Here is a 14,780-nt window from a genome sequence, read left to right as displayed (position 1 = left end):
TTGTAAAATTACGCTGTTGATTAACAGTAAAGCGAAAGAAATGATTAATTTTTACACAGTCTTAATTATTACAAGGCTATTGTTCCTTCAGGACAACTAGTTACAAATGCCTATGTGTACCACGTATCGAAGCGTTTAGCAAATACCTACTAGATACCAGTTTAAGCTCTACTAAGTTATAAGAAAAGGTCTAAAACGAGAAAGTAGTTGAAAATTTTCTGAGTTAAATTAACGAAAAGTATAGTTACCAGAGTACACTAATTTCAATAAAAATCTACGACTCTATTACAGCGACAGAGATCTGTTAACTGACTCGCCGAATCTCGTTACTACACGAAATTCACTATAACAATATAGTTATTTTCCGATTGGTTTTGTTACACAACATGCAACACAACAATTATTCGCACAAATTGTTCTCCTGGAATTGGCTAAAATCGAGCTGTATATATACTGCTTATCTATGTTTGGTTAAGATAGTTTAGTCCTATTTTTACCAAAAGTTCCTAATCTTTGTTTGAAAAATACCTTTTTGGGAAAAGTCTTCAGAAGGTCATTCATGACTTTGATAACCCAGGCCCCTAATTTGGGTTTCTAATACAATATTACGAGGGTGAGAATTTTAGTGTTCAATCTATGATATAATCTTTATCAGAGTCAATATTTACTTATTCAACCGTTCTCATCAGTTAAAATTTCTTCACCATTATTATCTTTGTACAGTTTTAAATTTAGAATTCGCTTTTGTGTTTGGAATAATTCAAGTTCAGTATTAATTTGATTCTTTTCCGAAAAACGCTTAAGTTTAACTTTCCATTCCTACAACATATCAATGGAACATATTCATGCTGCGCTCCCAAAAATTCGTTCAATCTATTTTGTACCTCATTTTTGAGCCCGTTGACCTCATGTGGAATGGGAGTTTATTCCTTTTTTCGAAAATTTTTAACAAAAGCGATCTATCGCCGTATTTTGTTTGTTTTTGTTTCCGTAAAATAAATTTTTGTCTGTTTTTAATCAGTTTACCAATATCGTATAAGTATCACAGTGCTAGTTTGTCAACACGCAATTGATCATATTAACTTTCAAAGTGAAAAAAGTGTGGGAGGAAGGTTTGAATTGAAATGGAAACTAGCTATCAAAAGTGAACAACGCAATCAAATTGAAGTTTATCATAAAAAGAGAGAAGATACAAATATTGGTCAACATTATGTAACATATCACATATCGTCAATACAAGATTCTAAGCACGCTTCAGTAGTTCATAAGTTTCTTCAGTCAAAGTCTTGTTCAGCAAACGCGTGAAAATTATTTTTTTCCACGGCGTGAACAATTCAGCTAAGTCGACATTAGACTCCTTGCTCGGTGAAGGAATCTAATTTGTCGTTTAAAATAAGTGAGCTGTTGACAGGGGGTGAGATTGGCGTTTTTGTGTTAAACTGGTTAATACTGTTTATTAGCTTCTTTCGCTGTTTGCTGTTCAAATCATTCATTGTGGCAAGATCAGTTTCTTTGAGCATTACGACTTGTTCGAAAGTAGTGATGCCTCTTTTCTCAAATGCAGGAGCTAACTTCTCAAGTTTGAGGCTTTGAAGCCATTTTGTAACGTCGAAGTCGCAGAACTGGTTGATTTGCAAAGAGCTGAAAAACAAAAAAATGCAATTTAATAATTTTGCAGAATTTCAAGATCTTCATCTCTATCAGTCTTTTTTTAAGAATCGGAAACTTAACTTAACGTTTGCAGGGAAAACTTAACTTAAAGCAGGGCCGTGTTCCGGTTTAAGGAACAAAAAATTTGTATTTCATCAAACAAAACAATTTTCATAAAAGCAACATTGATGGAACGATTTTAAATTGATGGACTAAAAAATTGATAATCAGCTAAAATTGCAGAGCACGGAACGGCTACCCTTTATACTTAATCTATTTGAAAGTTGCAGAACAATTTTCTAAATTGTGCGGAAAAAATTTCAAAATTTAAAAACTCACTTGATACGATTAGGGTTGACATAAAATGACTGCTGTCCCAGAATGTCCTCCTGGGAGCCGATCATCCCACTAGACCCCCGCTGAGGTCTCCCTCCTAGGATACTAGAGTTGTTCATGATGAGAGAGTCAATCTGCTGTCGGATAGCCGAGAACGAGGGACGACTTAGCATGTCTTCCGACCAGCAGCACGAGATCAAAGACTCAACCCATGGTGGGAGTTCAGAGGGGAGCACGGGTCGTTTTCCTTCACAGGTTTTGAGGGCGATCTAGAAACACGGAACGGAATAAGAACATTTCTTCTCTTAATAATTATGTTCCAACAATTACTACACAAAATATAATTGGAACTCATAGCCGGCTAAAACTGTAAATCTGTGAACGAATAACCCGGAGGACTTTTTTTAAAGGATGAGCATTTTATCTCCGCTTAGGCGGTCGCCAAATTGGCCGGCAGGGGTTTAGCCGACAACCAAAAAATTTAGGTGGACAACTCGACCACACCAATTTAATGGTTGGACGAACCAGTGATATTTGGACCAATTCGATTTGTGGACCCGTCAGAATTAAACTTAGGGATAAATTTTTCATTTTTTCATTGTCAGCTAGACGCCCTATCGGCCAATATTCCCAACAAATTTCGCTTAAGAGGAAAAATAGCGAGTCGATGTTTTCAGATTGGAAAAATTTTGTTGATTTTATTCACTGGATAGTGTTACCAGTCCTAGAGACACTACAGATTACAGATATTTATGGCATGCTTTTAAAGTCCCATCGGGACCAAAATATCAGAAGTTTTTTTTTACTTTTTGGCCACTATATTCTGCCTGAGATCCATGGCACTAATAATAACGACTCTTCAATTAATTATAATGACAATAACTTGACTAAATTGATTTATATACAGATGCAAATCTCGAGCAATTAGAATATTTTGAGCAGTTTGAGAGACTGTGTAAAACCGTTTGTTCTACATTTTTAATATTTTTTAATACTGTCTTATCTTCAGACAAAATAATTCACATAAAAATTATAACGGTTAGTCAAAAATAACAAATCTGACTCTCAACAAACACAAAAACTGATAAAAGAATAAAACGAAAATTTCAGACCTCATAAACATATAAAAAAGATAAAAAAGTAATTCGTTAATGAAGTCGAAGCCATATAATTTTATGTTTTAAACGGTAGTTTGAGGATTGCTCGCTGTTAAAAAGAAATTTAAAAATAAAACTGTTAATTAAATTGGTATGAGATAAATTTATGACTTGGAGAATAGTTTGAAGTATTTGTCACATTACGGGCCAGTGCCCTTACCAAATAAATTGAACCATTTGCTCCATTTTACCTCTTTAATGTCACAAAATGTATCTTTATACATGTGAAAATGGTATTACGTTGTGGGATATTTCGATAAAGGAACGAAGTTTCTAATTGGAAATTATACAATGTCTTTCTCCTTTGTAATCAAATTCTACAAGTTAGCTCAATATTACTTAAAGGTAGGTGCGCTCGAATTCGGTAAAGGACAATTTACCCAATTCCGTTTCACCCAATGGCAAATTACCCAATACAAAATTACTTTAATTTAAAACCAAGTAGCCATTAATAAATCTAGTTCTTACACTTAGGTATCAGCCAATAATTAACATGGTTTCTTAAAATTGGGTACTTTGGAATTGGGTAGAAAGACTCTTTGCTTATAATGGCATTGGGTAAAATTGATTTGGCTAAAATTGATTTGGGCAAGATGGAATTGGGTAAATTGACATGTAACCGCTGGCTCGTAATTTTTTTTGTCAAACTCAACTCACCTCTTTGCTGCTGTCTAGGTTATGCGGTCTAGTTCTGCAGTCCTGAACAACTTCCCAGAAGAGCACAGCGAATGAATACACATCTGCAGCTGGGGAAAACTTGTTCAACTTGATCACTTCGGAGGGTTGCCAACCAACCAAGTCCAGCTCATCCAGCGCCTGAAAAAAAACATTCTGAATAATTGTTTATAATAAATCAATTCGCTATGAGTCATAGATGTCAATCAATTGTGTGCTCAGTTTATTATATCAACAAGAACCGCAATTAAAGCACAGCAGCCTTTTACAAATCTGATTTCATAAGGCAAGCAATCGAATGGTAACGTTCTTTCTGTTTCTAAACTTGAAAAAAAACTGTTGTTAACAAAAATGCAATTGGATGTAAGCAAAAAAACATTCAAAAAATAATATGAATAATAAATACAATATTAATATAAAAAACTAAAAAAAAACTAAAAAAAAAACAAAATGTCAGTCAAAAACGGTGATCAGCGCTGTCTACCGAAAAAATGTTTACTGAAATTAGCATTGTAGCGGTAAAACCATCAATAGCAAGCAAAACATCGTTTTTTTTGGCATTTTTCAACTTTCAACACCATTTAAAAAAATGCTCATTTTTCTTTGAAAAGCATTGGTGTTTTCCGGTCACAACATCACGCCTCCCGCCTCGATTCACTCGAAATGATTCAAATTTGAATGTTGACAATAACAAACTCCGAAAAGATTACTTTTATATTTTCACTTTAGATAACAGTCGCAATTTATTGCAAGGTGCATAATCAGCCTTGCATGAACAAGAATGCTTTCTAAGTAATAACAGATAACGCAATATTGGGCGGGCTACTTATCCAAGTGCAAAACAGGCCCAAAGTGGAAAATGGGCACTGAAATATTAAAATTGGGAACGCCTTATCTGATACGTGTAAAAATGCTTGCCTTCCTATTGCGTTAAATCATCATCAAATCATAAACATAATCAACGATAGAAGAAAACAACTTAATAAAGCGGTCGATTGAAAATTGAAAAAAAAAATATTCATTTTCCCACAATTCACTTACGTGAGCATTTTTTGACAAGTTTGCTGATTTATTGCTTTTTGATTAGCCGGTTTCGGTTTTAGACCTATAATTAAGTTACACTCAATAATTCGACCGGCTACAACTTTTTTGACCGGCTAAATTGTATTTGAAAAACCAGCATGCATACTCGTTATATCTCTCAAATTTAACAAGAATCAAAATAGAGTAATATTTGAATTGACAATTAACTTAGTTATCATAATTATGTCCAATAATAACATAGTGATAAAATCAGTATATTTAATCACACCAACAGTTCATCTCTTTCGTTTCATCTATTTTGCAATTCTAGTTTTTTTGCTAAAAAAGCTATACAATCGGGTCGTCAGTAGGTGAAAAGTGAACGACTGGCCAGTGTTCACTTTTCACTATATGAACCGTATAAACCGAATCCGAAATTACTTCAAAGAGAAATATAGTTATTTGTACAGATCAAGATTAGAGTTTCGATTTTCAAATTCTACAGCCACTGTCAAATTCTTCTCCGCTTATTGAGTTATTCAAAGAGCAGTTATGTTAAAAAACGTCAAAAAATAACTAAAGTGAACCTACCGTAGCCGTGTCATTTTCTTCGAGAAAAGCTCTCTCTTCGAATCCGGCTATCTTGGCCACGTTGTTGTGTGTGATCATTACATTTTGAGCCCTCAGCACCTGAAAAGAAAGGGAAAATTTCACATTTAAATATATATACTCACGGTAACTAAAATAACTTTAAAATTATCTATCCATTCTTTTGGATATATAGGCTATAATTGCTTTTTTTGCAGAGAATTATGTTGTAGCTGTTGAAATTCAAGGATTTTAAAATAATCGGTCACCAAAATGATACAAAATCTTGTATTTACTTTTGAAATTCAATTTGAACATCCACAAAATCAAAATTGAATTATGAGATGACGACAATGGTCTATGTAAAAATCACGACATCAGTATTATCAAGCATCAGTATTATCACATCATTTGCAGACGAGCAAAATAAGTGTTTCAAGAAACAGTAGATGCTGTATTGACACAGAGATGTTCACTGTCACATTAACGCAGTCGAAAATATGGATATTAAATTAATGAAAGGAATATGCTGAACAAATTGAGGAATAATCAGATGAAAAATATGGAAAGTGCTCCAGGCAACCAAATTTGCCTTTGATTGGATTCCCACACACTATGGAAAATAATGAGAAGGAAAATGAGTCTTTAATTGCTAGTGGGGATCGTGACTTTATTGGCCAAATTATTATGACAGACAGATTTGTAACAATTACAGCATTGATTGCGTAAAACGTCACCGGGATGTTTCTCTATCCCCTCACCGCGTTTTATACGCTCAATATAATGCTGCAATATGCAAATACTATCTACATCCATTCACGTGTAAACGATACCAAAATTAGCCGCTATTTTTTCCAGAGAAAGCCAGAAAAATTTATGAGGCAAAGTCATAAAAATCTAAGTCAGAATAAAAATTAATAGTAGAAAAAACATTGCCCTGAGGGTTGCAAACTTTTTCAACAGAGAAGTGAGATAGAGAAATGAAATAATTTTTTATAAACGAACATTGGTTACAGAAAATTGAAAAGAAAATAGACGCGAAAGACGCCTAGACGTCGCAATATTGAAAAAGGCTGAACAAATTCCCACAAAAGAGAGCACTCGTTTCCGTTCTCAAATCATATCCTGCATTGATGGACTGTAGAGATTTTAATTGTCACAAGGCAGGCTAAGGCCATGAAAGCTTTTCCAAGAAATTCCATAGCTTAGGAAAGCAGGAAAGAAAGCTTTTAAAGCAGATTAGAATTTCAATTATTGAAAACGGGGAAAAACATGAGCAGTAAATAACAAGGACAAGGTCTTTAAAAGGTTTCTCAACAAAAAGACTTTTCACATGTTTGCAAAGTGCATTCTCTTTATGTTCAACCATTGTTACAACTCCAAAAAAAACGCAACAAAACCCAAACAGCATAGTAATTGCCTGGGACTATTTTTCATTTCGGGACTATTGATTGTCCGAGACTGTTTTGCTCGGGCACGAGTACTTGGTAGACATGCTAAGAAATTCAAGTAACTGGGTGGGGGTGGGGTGGGGGGTTTGGGCAAAACAGAATAGATCCAAAAACTTTAATTTAACTCTTCGTTTCTGTCCCGTCAAAACCAACCTAACCACCCCCCCCCCCATTACTGTAATTCTATACAAATTTTTCGAGTGAGGTTTATATTGAGAAAGAGCCGAATTTTCTATGGCTACATGACTTCTAAAAGAGAACTAAAGTTCCTCTGTAAATGAATTTGGTGATTACCTTGTGTAAGTATCCCAGATCATGTAAGTATTCCATGCCGTGCACTATTCCCCTGAGGAGGAAAAATACTGCACTGTGTTGGTTTAAGGTCCACAACTGTGCTTCATTCAGATATTGCTTCAGTGACCCACTCGTGCACAGTTCAATCGCCATTTCCATATAAGGAGATTCGGCTAAAATGAAAAAAAAAGTTATCATTAAATAATAAAATAAAAATAAATGTGTTTCTGCGTAATCGCAGCGGAGCAGCATTAGCCTTTCAGTCTGCAGTGTATTAACAGTAGCCTGTTCACAGCTGTCCTTTTTTCAATTCAAATAATGCTATCGTTTTTTAGTTTTAATTTTTATGATTAAAAAAGGTTATGCAAAAAAGTTATAATGTTTATAATGTTGAAAAAAGTGATCATTAAATAAGGTTATCGTTATTTAGTTATAAAGTTTATGATCTTAACTAGCTACATAAAATAGTCTTAGGTAATTGATGTATTCAAAAACAACAAGATGAACTCATTGCTATTAAATATTATAAACGCATCATAAAATTTGAACGATCAAAACTCAATATTTTCATTCATTAATAACCTAAGCATGTTTCAATTAAGACTCGGGACCTTCAATAACTTCATATGAAAATGACGCAACCATGTTTTTACATACACGCATTCAAGTTCGAGTTAAATTCTATTAGCGATGCTAATAAAATGCAACGGCACTTAGCTTAACAGAATAAATTTGGTGAAGTTTACGAATATACGCCATGCTAAGTATTTCTCAGGGTAACAGGTTGTAATTTCAAATCATGCCCCCCTTTTCCCCTAAGATGTCTAAACCGACCCCAATAATATTTGCAAAAGTTAGATCAATGGCTCCAAAAGTACTATGGATAAAAGAACCTCTTTCGGTCGTCATTATTATGTCCTGAAATGAAAGTTTTCAAATGAGCTTTAAACAATGATAAGTTTGTCAACCAGTAAAATGAGCATCACAGGACATTAACAAATACAGTCCAAACCGCTCTCCAAAATTGTTTGCATGACCTAACTAGAGTTTGGCTCGACCGGATATTTAAAAATGGATATTATAGCAATACAATGTTATAAGTTTGTAATTATTCTTTTGATGTGGTTTGTTATGATTTAATGGAGAGACTATCAAGCGAGGCGATTATGACTCTTCATAATCAGCACGGTTTCGGTTTTGACTAGCCTGATCCCACCACAAATAACAACAGCACAGCAATGATATGAACACGGATCTATTCTGTTTTGCCCCCACACCCCCCCCCCCCCCGCTCAGTGGGCTTATATCTTTTACGCCCCTGTATAACAACATATAATTTGTAACTGGGGGCAAGAAAAACACTGGGGGGGGGGGGGGGTGAAACAGAATAGATCCATGAGCACTAACATGGACACGTTATCATAACATTACTTCGCAACAAGGCTGATTTTTTTTTATTAAATTTTAGTTTTTGATCATTACTCTTTTGAATCGCCAACTGGGTTCCGAGAACCCCTCATTGTAAATTATTTACATAAGAGGGTAACTAAAGTTGGGGTGGGTATTCGAGCACTATTTATCCAAAATTACAATTGTTAGATTTCAACTTACCAGAATAAATAAGCCCATGCAGTTTCTGCACATTACAATGATGAAATTGAGACATAGTGACAGCCTCGATTAGGAATCGTCTCTTTGCCTTTTTGTCCTCTAGTGAATTGGGAGCAAGGACAGCCGCAGCATCACTCGACACTAATTTGACTGCACACAGAGTCGGATTCTGACAGTGCATAACGCCGAAGATTTGACCCTCGAACGAAGAGTCTGAAAAAAATGAAAACTCAAACATAATACACTAATTAATTTATGGCTTAAAATAAGGATATTTTCTATCAGTAATTTTGCCAATTTGCAATAGTGTTCGTTTTTTCTCAATCGCTTTGGCTTAACTTTTGTAATTAAACTCATGAAGTTTCTCTTCCGATTATGAGACGCCTGAAAACGGACCTTATGGCCTAATGGCAATCTCCTTTTCTTAAGATTTGGTTAAGTGTGTGGGTGTTCTATTTATTTTGTAAAGGCACCAGGAAAAAATTAAAAAATTATTATTATTATTACTTTTATTATACAGTAATACTCAATAATGGTGTTGAGAAAAAATACCCCATTCCAAAATGCCACATGTGAAAAATAACCAAAAACACCCAATATTTTACCCTTAACAATGCTACCCTCAATACTATCTACAGCAAAAACTCCCTGAGTTCTGTTGATAAATTAGCATATTTAAATCATAGCGAAAAAACTAGCAATCTTTAAGCATGAAAATTGCTACACAAATGCTAATGCAAAAAAATCAGCCCATGAAGCGTTAAAAGTAACTTGTTGAATTAATTAGGTTGAAATTACTGAAACTGCTTGAAACTACAAAAAGGTAAACAAAAACAACAAACAGAGTTGCGCTCAACTTGCTATTGCGCTGATTTTCTGCAGTTATTTTGCAGTTTTATTGGGAAACTGGTTCAAACAAGTTTTTTATTGACAAAAATCAGAGAAAATTATTACAAATTGGTTTTTAAAATTGCCCATGGTTCTATATGAGACCTTATACACGTCAATTTAGCTGTACCTGTGAAAAAACCCTAGGAAAAATCAATTTACGTTCAGCTAAATAGCGCCTGACGAATTGAAATTTGGTGCTAAGAGCCGTCACAAAATTGACAAAATCTTAACAACCCTCAGAAGGCTCTTTGTTCGCATTACAGCTCCAATAGATAACGTCAATGTAACGATACTTAAACAAGTCATTACACTCTGTTTTGATTCCATCTGACACGCAGGAGAAATTTATGGAAGCATTCTTGAAAAATAGGGAAAAAGCTGAATAAGGGAAAGATAGACTGGGGATTCTTTTACTGTCGTATCACGTTGATTCAATTTCCTGCTAACGATGGCAAAATATTCCCCGTGTTTTGATTATTCTCAGCAGGTTAGGGAAATCAATTAGGTTAAATGTTACTCAAATGAGCACTCCACGACTTTACTAAGACAAAAACACAAAATTTACAGTTAATTGTTCCCACAGAAAACGATAAACCTCCTTTCAGTAATAATCAAAAGAAGGAAATCTTGAGTTGAAAAGAAATGGATATATTCACAAGCCATTATGTCTTTATATCTTGTGCATTTTTGTGCATGTTGTTAGAAAAATGTTTGCATAATAATAAAACGCGGAAAATAGACTGGACGAATCTAAATTTTCATTGAAATTAAATTATGTTAAGTCTGAAGTACCAATCATAATTAGGATTGAAGCTCAAATATCTTTAGAAAATGTTCTTTTCAAGGCTGTCATGTAATTTAAAATGTATATCCTTGATAACAATTTGAAGTTTAAAATAATTCGCGTCATAATTCCTCAAAACTCGAACTAAATTCAAAAGGTGCACACTCAGACATTTATGATTCACTTTTTACAATATTTCAAGAGTATATTCATCTCTTAATATAACTGAAATTCTTTCCTTACTTAGGTAAACTTAACTGCAATTTGTTTTGAAGAAAACTGTAAAAATGGTCCCATTATGGTCTCCTAGATCTATAACCGCTATAGCCTGGCTTATCAGATCTATAATGGGGAGCTGGGCTATAATATCTATAGCTAACCACTGATTCGTTTTCCAATTTGGACCGAGTTGGAGGGCAAAGTGGGGCAGAAATCAGCTGCAACTGAATAGATGTCGTCATAGAGGCTGGGCTCAACAAAAGCATGCACACTGCTAAGATTGTTCAGGTTGTCTGAAAACAAAAACACAGACTCACAATGAAACCCAATTGAATGAAATACTGAAACTATCAAGCAACAAAATGTGTACGTATGGGGTCATTAATCACAACCCTCCCCCTCAAAAATTAATCTCCTGGCTGGCATGTTTACGGCATTAGGCCGTGAGGGATTTTTTCAGCTTCTACTGAACTAGGGTCCAGGGCCGTGAATGGAGGGGGCGGAAGCGCGGGGGGGGGGGGGTCCTTGGAAACTCTGAGATAGAGCAACCATTTTTTATAGGGAATGCTCAAGGCCTGAAAATCATGACCAGTGTTTTCATTAGTTTCGCTTCATGAATTTGCCCGAACATCTGAAAATTTGTAACAAAAAGGTGCCATTAATGTTGCGCTATAAATTACGGTTTGACCATGAATTAGACCCCATTTTAGAAGAACTAATAATTTTCGACTGGCTGCATTCCAAATATAAACAAAGTTTACAATGGAAACTTTTAAAACATTTACTTTGATCATGATAAGATTAGAACTTTATTGAGTCAGAATTACTAATGCCAAAAATATCCTTCAACACCCGTTAAATAATTTAACACTTTGCATAAAACAGAAAAATTTGGGATACTGCGTTAGATTTTACAACGCGTGGGAGGAATAATTAAATTCCAGAGATAAGAATCATCTTGAAAATTCGTCACTTACAATCTAATTAAATTTTGTTTTATATCTACATATAGTAACTGCTGTGTCGCTAAATTTCCCAAAAGATTTCAACGCATACACAAAATTGTAAATTTTCCATCATTTCTCGTCAAATCGATTCTCAAATTTACGCGTGCGAGGTAGAAAAAAAAACGGTGGAGCATCTCAATTTTCAAGTGAAGTTGTCAGAAACGCCGTTCATTAAAAAACGGTTGAAAATGCATCAAACATAACAAAGCCGCCAATGAAGAAATCAAGTGTTTTTAAAGCAGTGAAAACAAAGCGAGAAATAAAGAGCTTAATATTGATTGTTAGAGATTATTTTCAGCATTTTCAAAAGCAAAGAGTGCTCAAAAACGTCGAAAATTGTCTTTGTTTAAAATTATCACTTGAGCAAAAATAATTCCACGTTGTACTTTGAAGTTAAAGTGATTTTTCGCATCAATTTAAGTCAATTTTCACAATTTATTCCACGTTTTCCCGGTTTGCAAACCTGAACAATACAATAAAGAATTAGAAAGGTTAAGGCTCGCGTGTTCTTAAAGGAAATTTCCCCTAAGCCTTAAAAAATTAAATTCTTTGCAAAAAATTGTTTGTAGCTTTTGAAATAGTTGATTGAACGTTTTTAAAGATAATTTCTAGTCACAGGCGACTTAAGTAAATTTAATGACGCGTTACGTAACGCTGAAGAAGCACCTTAATTTCTCAAAACTTCATCTTTCAAAGCGATAAGGCTGACTTGAAAGAAATTGCGACTAGGGTGCACAAAATTAGTGCAGGCTCATAAAGTATAGGGGTAGATTATAAATTCAAAACTGAGAGGGCTGAAATTTAAGCATTTGATTAGGTTTAGTTAAATGAGCTCAGATGTTCACAATATGATGCGACGGATCGCTTCTTTCAGGCGCGAAATTTTTCTGTTGTGTGTGAATTATATCTTTTCCAGAAAAGGAAAGCAATACAAAATTGTATTTTGTATCTTAAAAACATTGAAAGGTAAAAATTTGAATTTCGGGTATTTTGGTACATTGGGCATTTTGGCATTCGAAATTTTGTCCTGACACCGATTAGATTTAGTCCGGAATAGGAAAGCCATCAACTAATTTTCTGCTCCAGTTGATTTCAATAATCATCATAATTTTAGTTAGTGTTTCGGTTTGGTTTTGTTTCGGATCGACCCTACACTTTTTGCAAAAATTTAATTCGCAAATTTTAAAGTTTCTTTAATTCTGTGAGATGTTTTGCTGTGTAGACTTCAAGGTTAGAAGAGCCGATAATTCAATTTTTTAAAGAAAAAATTGATATTTAAAAAAAATATGCGCAGTCCACAAAATTCTAGTAAAAGCAGAACGCCTTTAGAAGCTTTTGTCCTAAAACAACCAACGCAAAAAACGCTCCATTGTAAGCAATTTACATTTTGCATATCTACAATTGACAACAGTTGTGTTTAGTTCATTGTTAGAACGCGCTAGATAAAGAATAAAATTTATTAACTCGATTCATAATTAATAATTACAGCTCTGACGTGACTTTTTAATGACAAGCGCATCCAAACAAGACGGTTCAAGATGGTGCCGAGAACAATCTCTTCTTTATCTCAAGAGCCCATTGTTAATATTCTGGGCAGGTCAATTTATTAAACAATTGCTTCAATCAGAACCAGTTTAAGAGGTTGTTTGTACAATCAATAGCAATCTAAATCCATTCATTGATCTTAGAGAATCATTTCAGAAAATTCTGAATAATAAGTATCAGCTAATCAAGTTAATCTGTGAGTTTAATTGTTTTTGTGTAATTAAGTAGTTTTTTTCGCTTGATTAGTTCCAATTAAAGTTGAAAGTTTGATAACCGCAGTGAAAACTTCTGACATTACACTACTGCAGACAAAAATATACATCTTCATAAAATATACAGTAAAACCAAATGACTTAGAAAATTTGGCAAAAATTGCGCTTTGAACACATAACGTGGCACCCAATTTACTTGGAGTCAAGCAAGTTAAAACGGATCACATTAGCTAAAAAGATTAAATCTTAGAATATACAGTCCATAAAATGTTTTTGAAGCCGACTAGATTTCTTGGCGATATAGGTACGGCTATATTTAAGTCTGCAAGAAGTTATGGCTTCATCAGATATTCACGTAATTGGAAATTTATTCAATCGAAGAAAAAAATTAATAGAAACACTCCCAAAAATTTAATTGAAATATAATAAATCCCTCCCCTCTTTGAAAATTGGATGAAAAAATGCGTAAACATGGTATCATAACAAAGGCATAAAGAAAGTGCATAATTTTCGTAATTTTGGAAAACAATCTGGTATTTTTTATAAAAATGAAGCTTTATCAACACAATACTGCATTGAAACAAAAACAACCGAAATCAGCCAAAATATCAGGCTGAAGAAAACTTTCAGATATAAGAAGTTTTAATCTGAAAGTATTTTCTGCTTGTAGTAAGAAAACTCACAGCTAGACATGACAGCGGGTGTGGAGTAGTCATAGCCCCCCAGATGGTGGTCACTACTACTCGCATGATGGTAGTACCCATTGGGAGTATGACCTTGAACATTCCATAGATGCTGTTCAAATTTGGCCATAGAGCGGGTTCTGTGTACCATGCAAATAACCCCACAGACTAGGATTCCAACTAGGAGCAGCATGGATAGCATGATTCCTACTGCCATCACGTACCTCGACATCCCGGGGTCAAGAAGGTTGACGTGACCTGGAATTGGAATTCAAATAATTCTATCAACTATTGTAGACAAAAAATAACAATTTAAGGATAATATACTTTATATTACAAAAATACTGCTTAGCAAGGGGAACCATAAACCATAAATGGCAGGGGTTTCAGAACCAAAAACACTCTTCGGTATCTATAGATGACATCGAAAGCTCAAAATTATATAATTTTGATAGAGGACTGAAAAATTTTTGCAGATGGTCTAATCGTTAATTCCAGAATAGTTTTTCGGGCACAAAATTTGAGTCACCATGCAAAATAAATCTGACACTAATAAACACAATAATATCAAACACTGCAATGTTCTTTTGAACAGAACTTCGCTATGAAAAAGATCATCGCTCGTTGAGCAACCATTCACATTAATGAAGTGAA

At 34.3% G+C, this 14,780-nt stretch overlaps 1 protein-coding gene across 1 annotated transcript in view; it reads right to left on the bottom strand.

Annotated features, from left to right (window-relative positions):
• Positions 1-1,100: 1,100 nt before the first annotated feature.
• The window catches only part of LOC142337505 (ephrin type-B receptor 3-like), a 30,329-nt gene continuing 16,649 nt past the window's right edge, over positions 1,101-14,780 (bottom strand). Inside the window, exons 10-17 of the mRNA XM_075386782.1 lie at positions 14,127-14,384; positions 10,841-10,972; positions 8,786-8,998; positions 7,175-7,347; positions 5,433-5,531; positions 3,801-3,959; positions 1,990-2,255; positions 1,101-1,641 (exon numbers count right to left, since the gene is read on the bottom strand). Of these exons, the coding sequence (XP_075242897.1) occupies positions 1,350-1,641; positions 1,990-2,255; positions 3,801-3,959; positions 5,433-5,531; positions 7,175-7,347; positions 8,786-8,998; positions 10,841-10,972; positions 14,127-14,384 (1,592 nt within the window). The 3' untranslated portion in view covers positions 1,101-1,349. The remainder of the gene's footprint in view (positions 1,642-1,989; positions 2,256-3,800; positions 3,960-5,432; positions 5,532-7,174; positions 7,348-8,785; positions 8,999-10,840; positions 10,973-14,126; positions 14,385-14,780) is intronic.

Source organism: Convolutriloba macropyga, chromosome 4 (genome assembly GCF_964194025.1).
Source record: "Convolutriloba macropyga chromosome 4, txConMacr16.3, whole genome shotgun sequence".
Taxonomy (NCBI): Eukaryota; Metazoa; Xenacoelomorpha; order Acoela; family Convolutidae; genus Convolutriloba; species Convolutriloba macropyga.
This window is presented reverse-complemented; position numbering and strand designations above follow the sequence as displayed.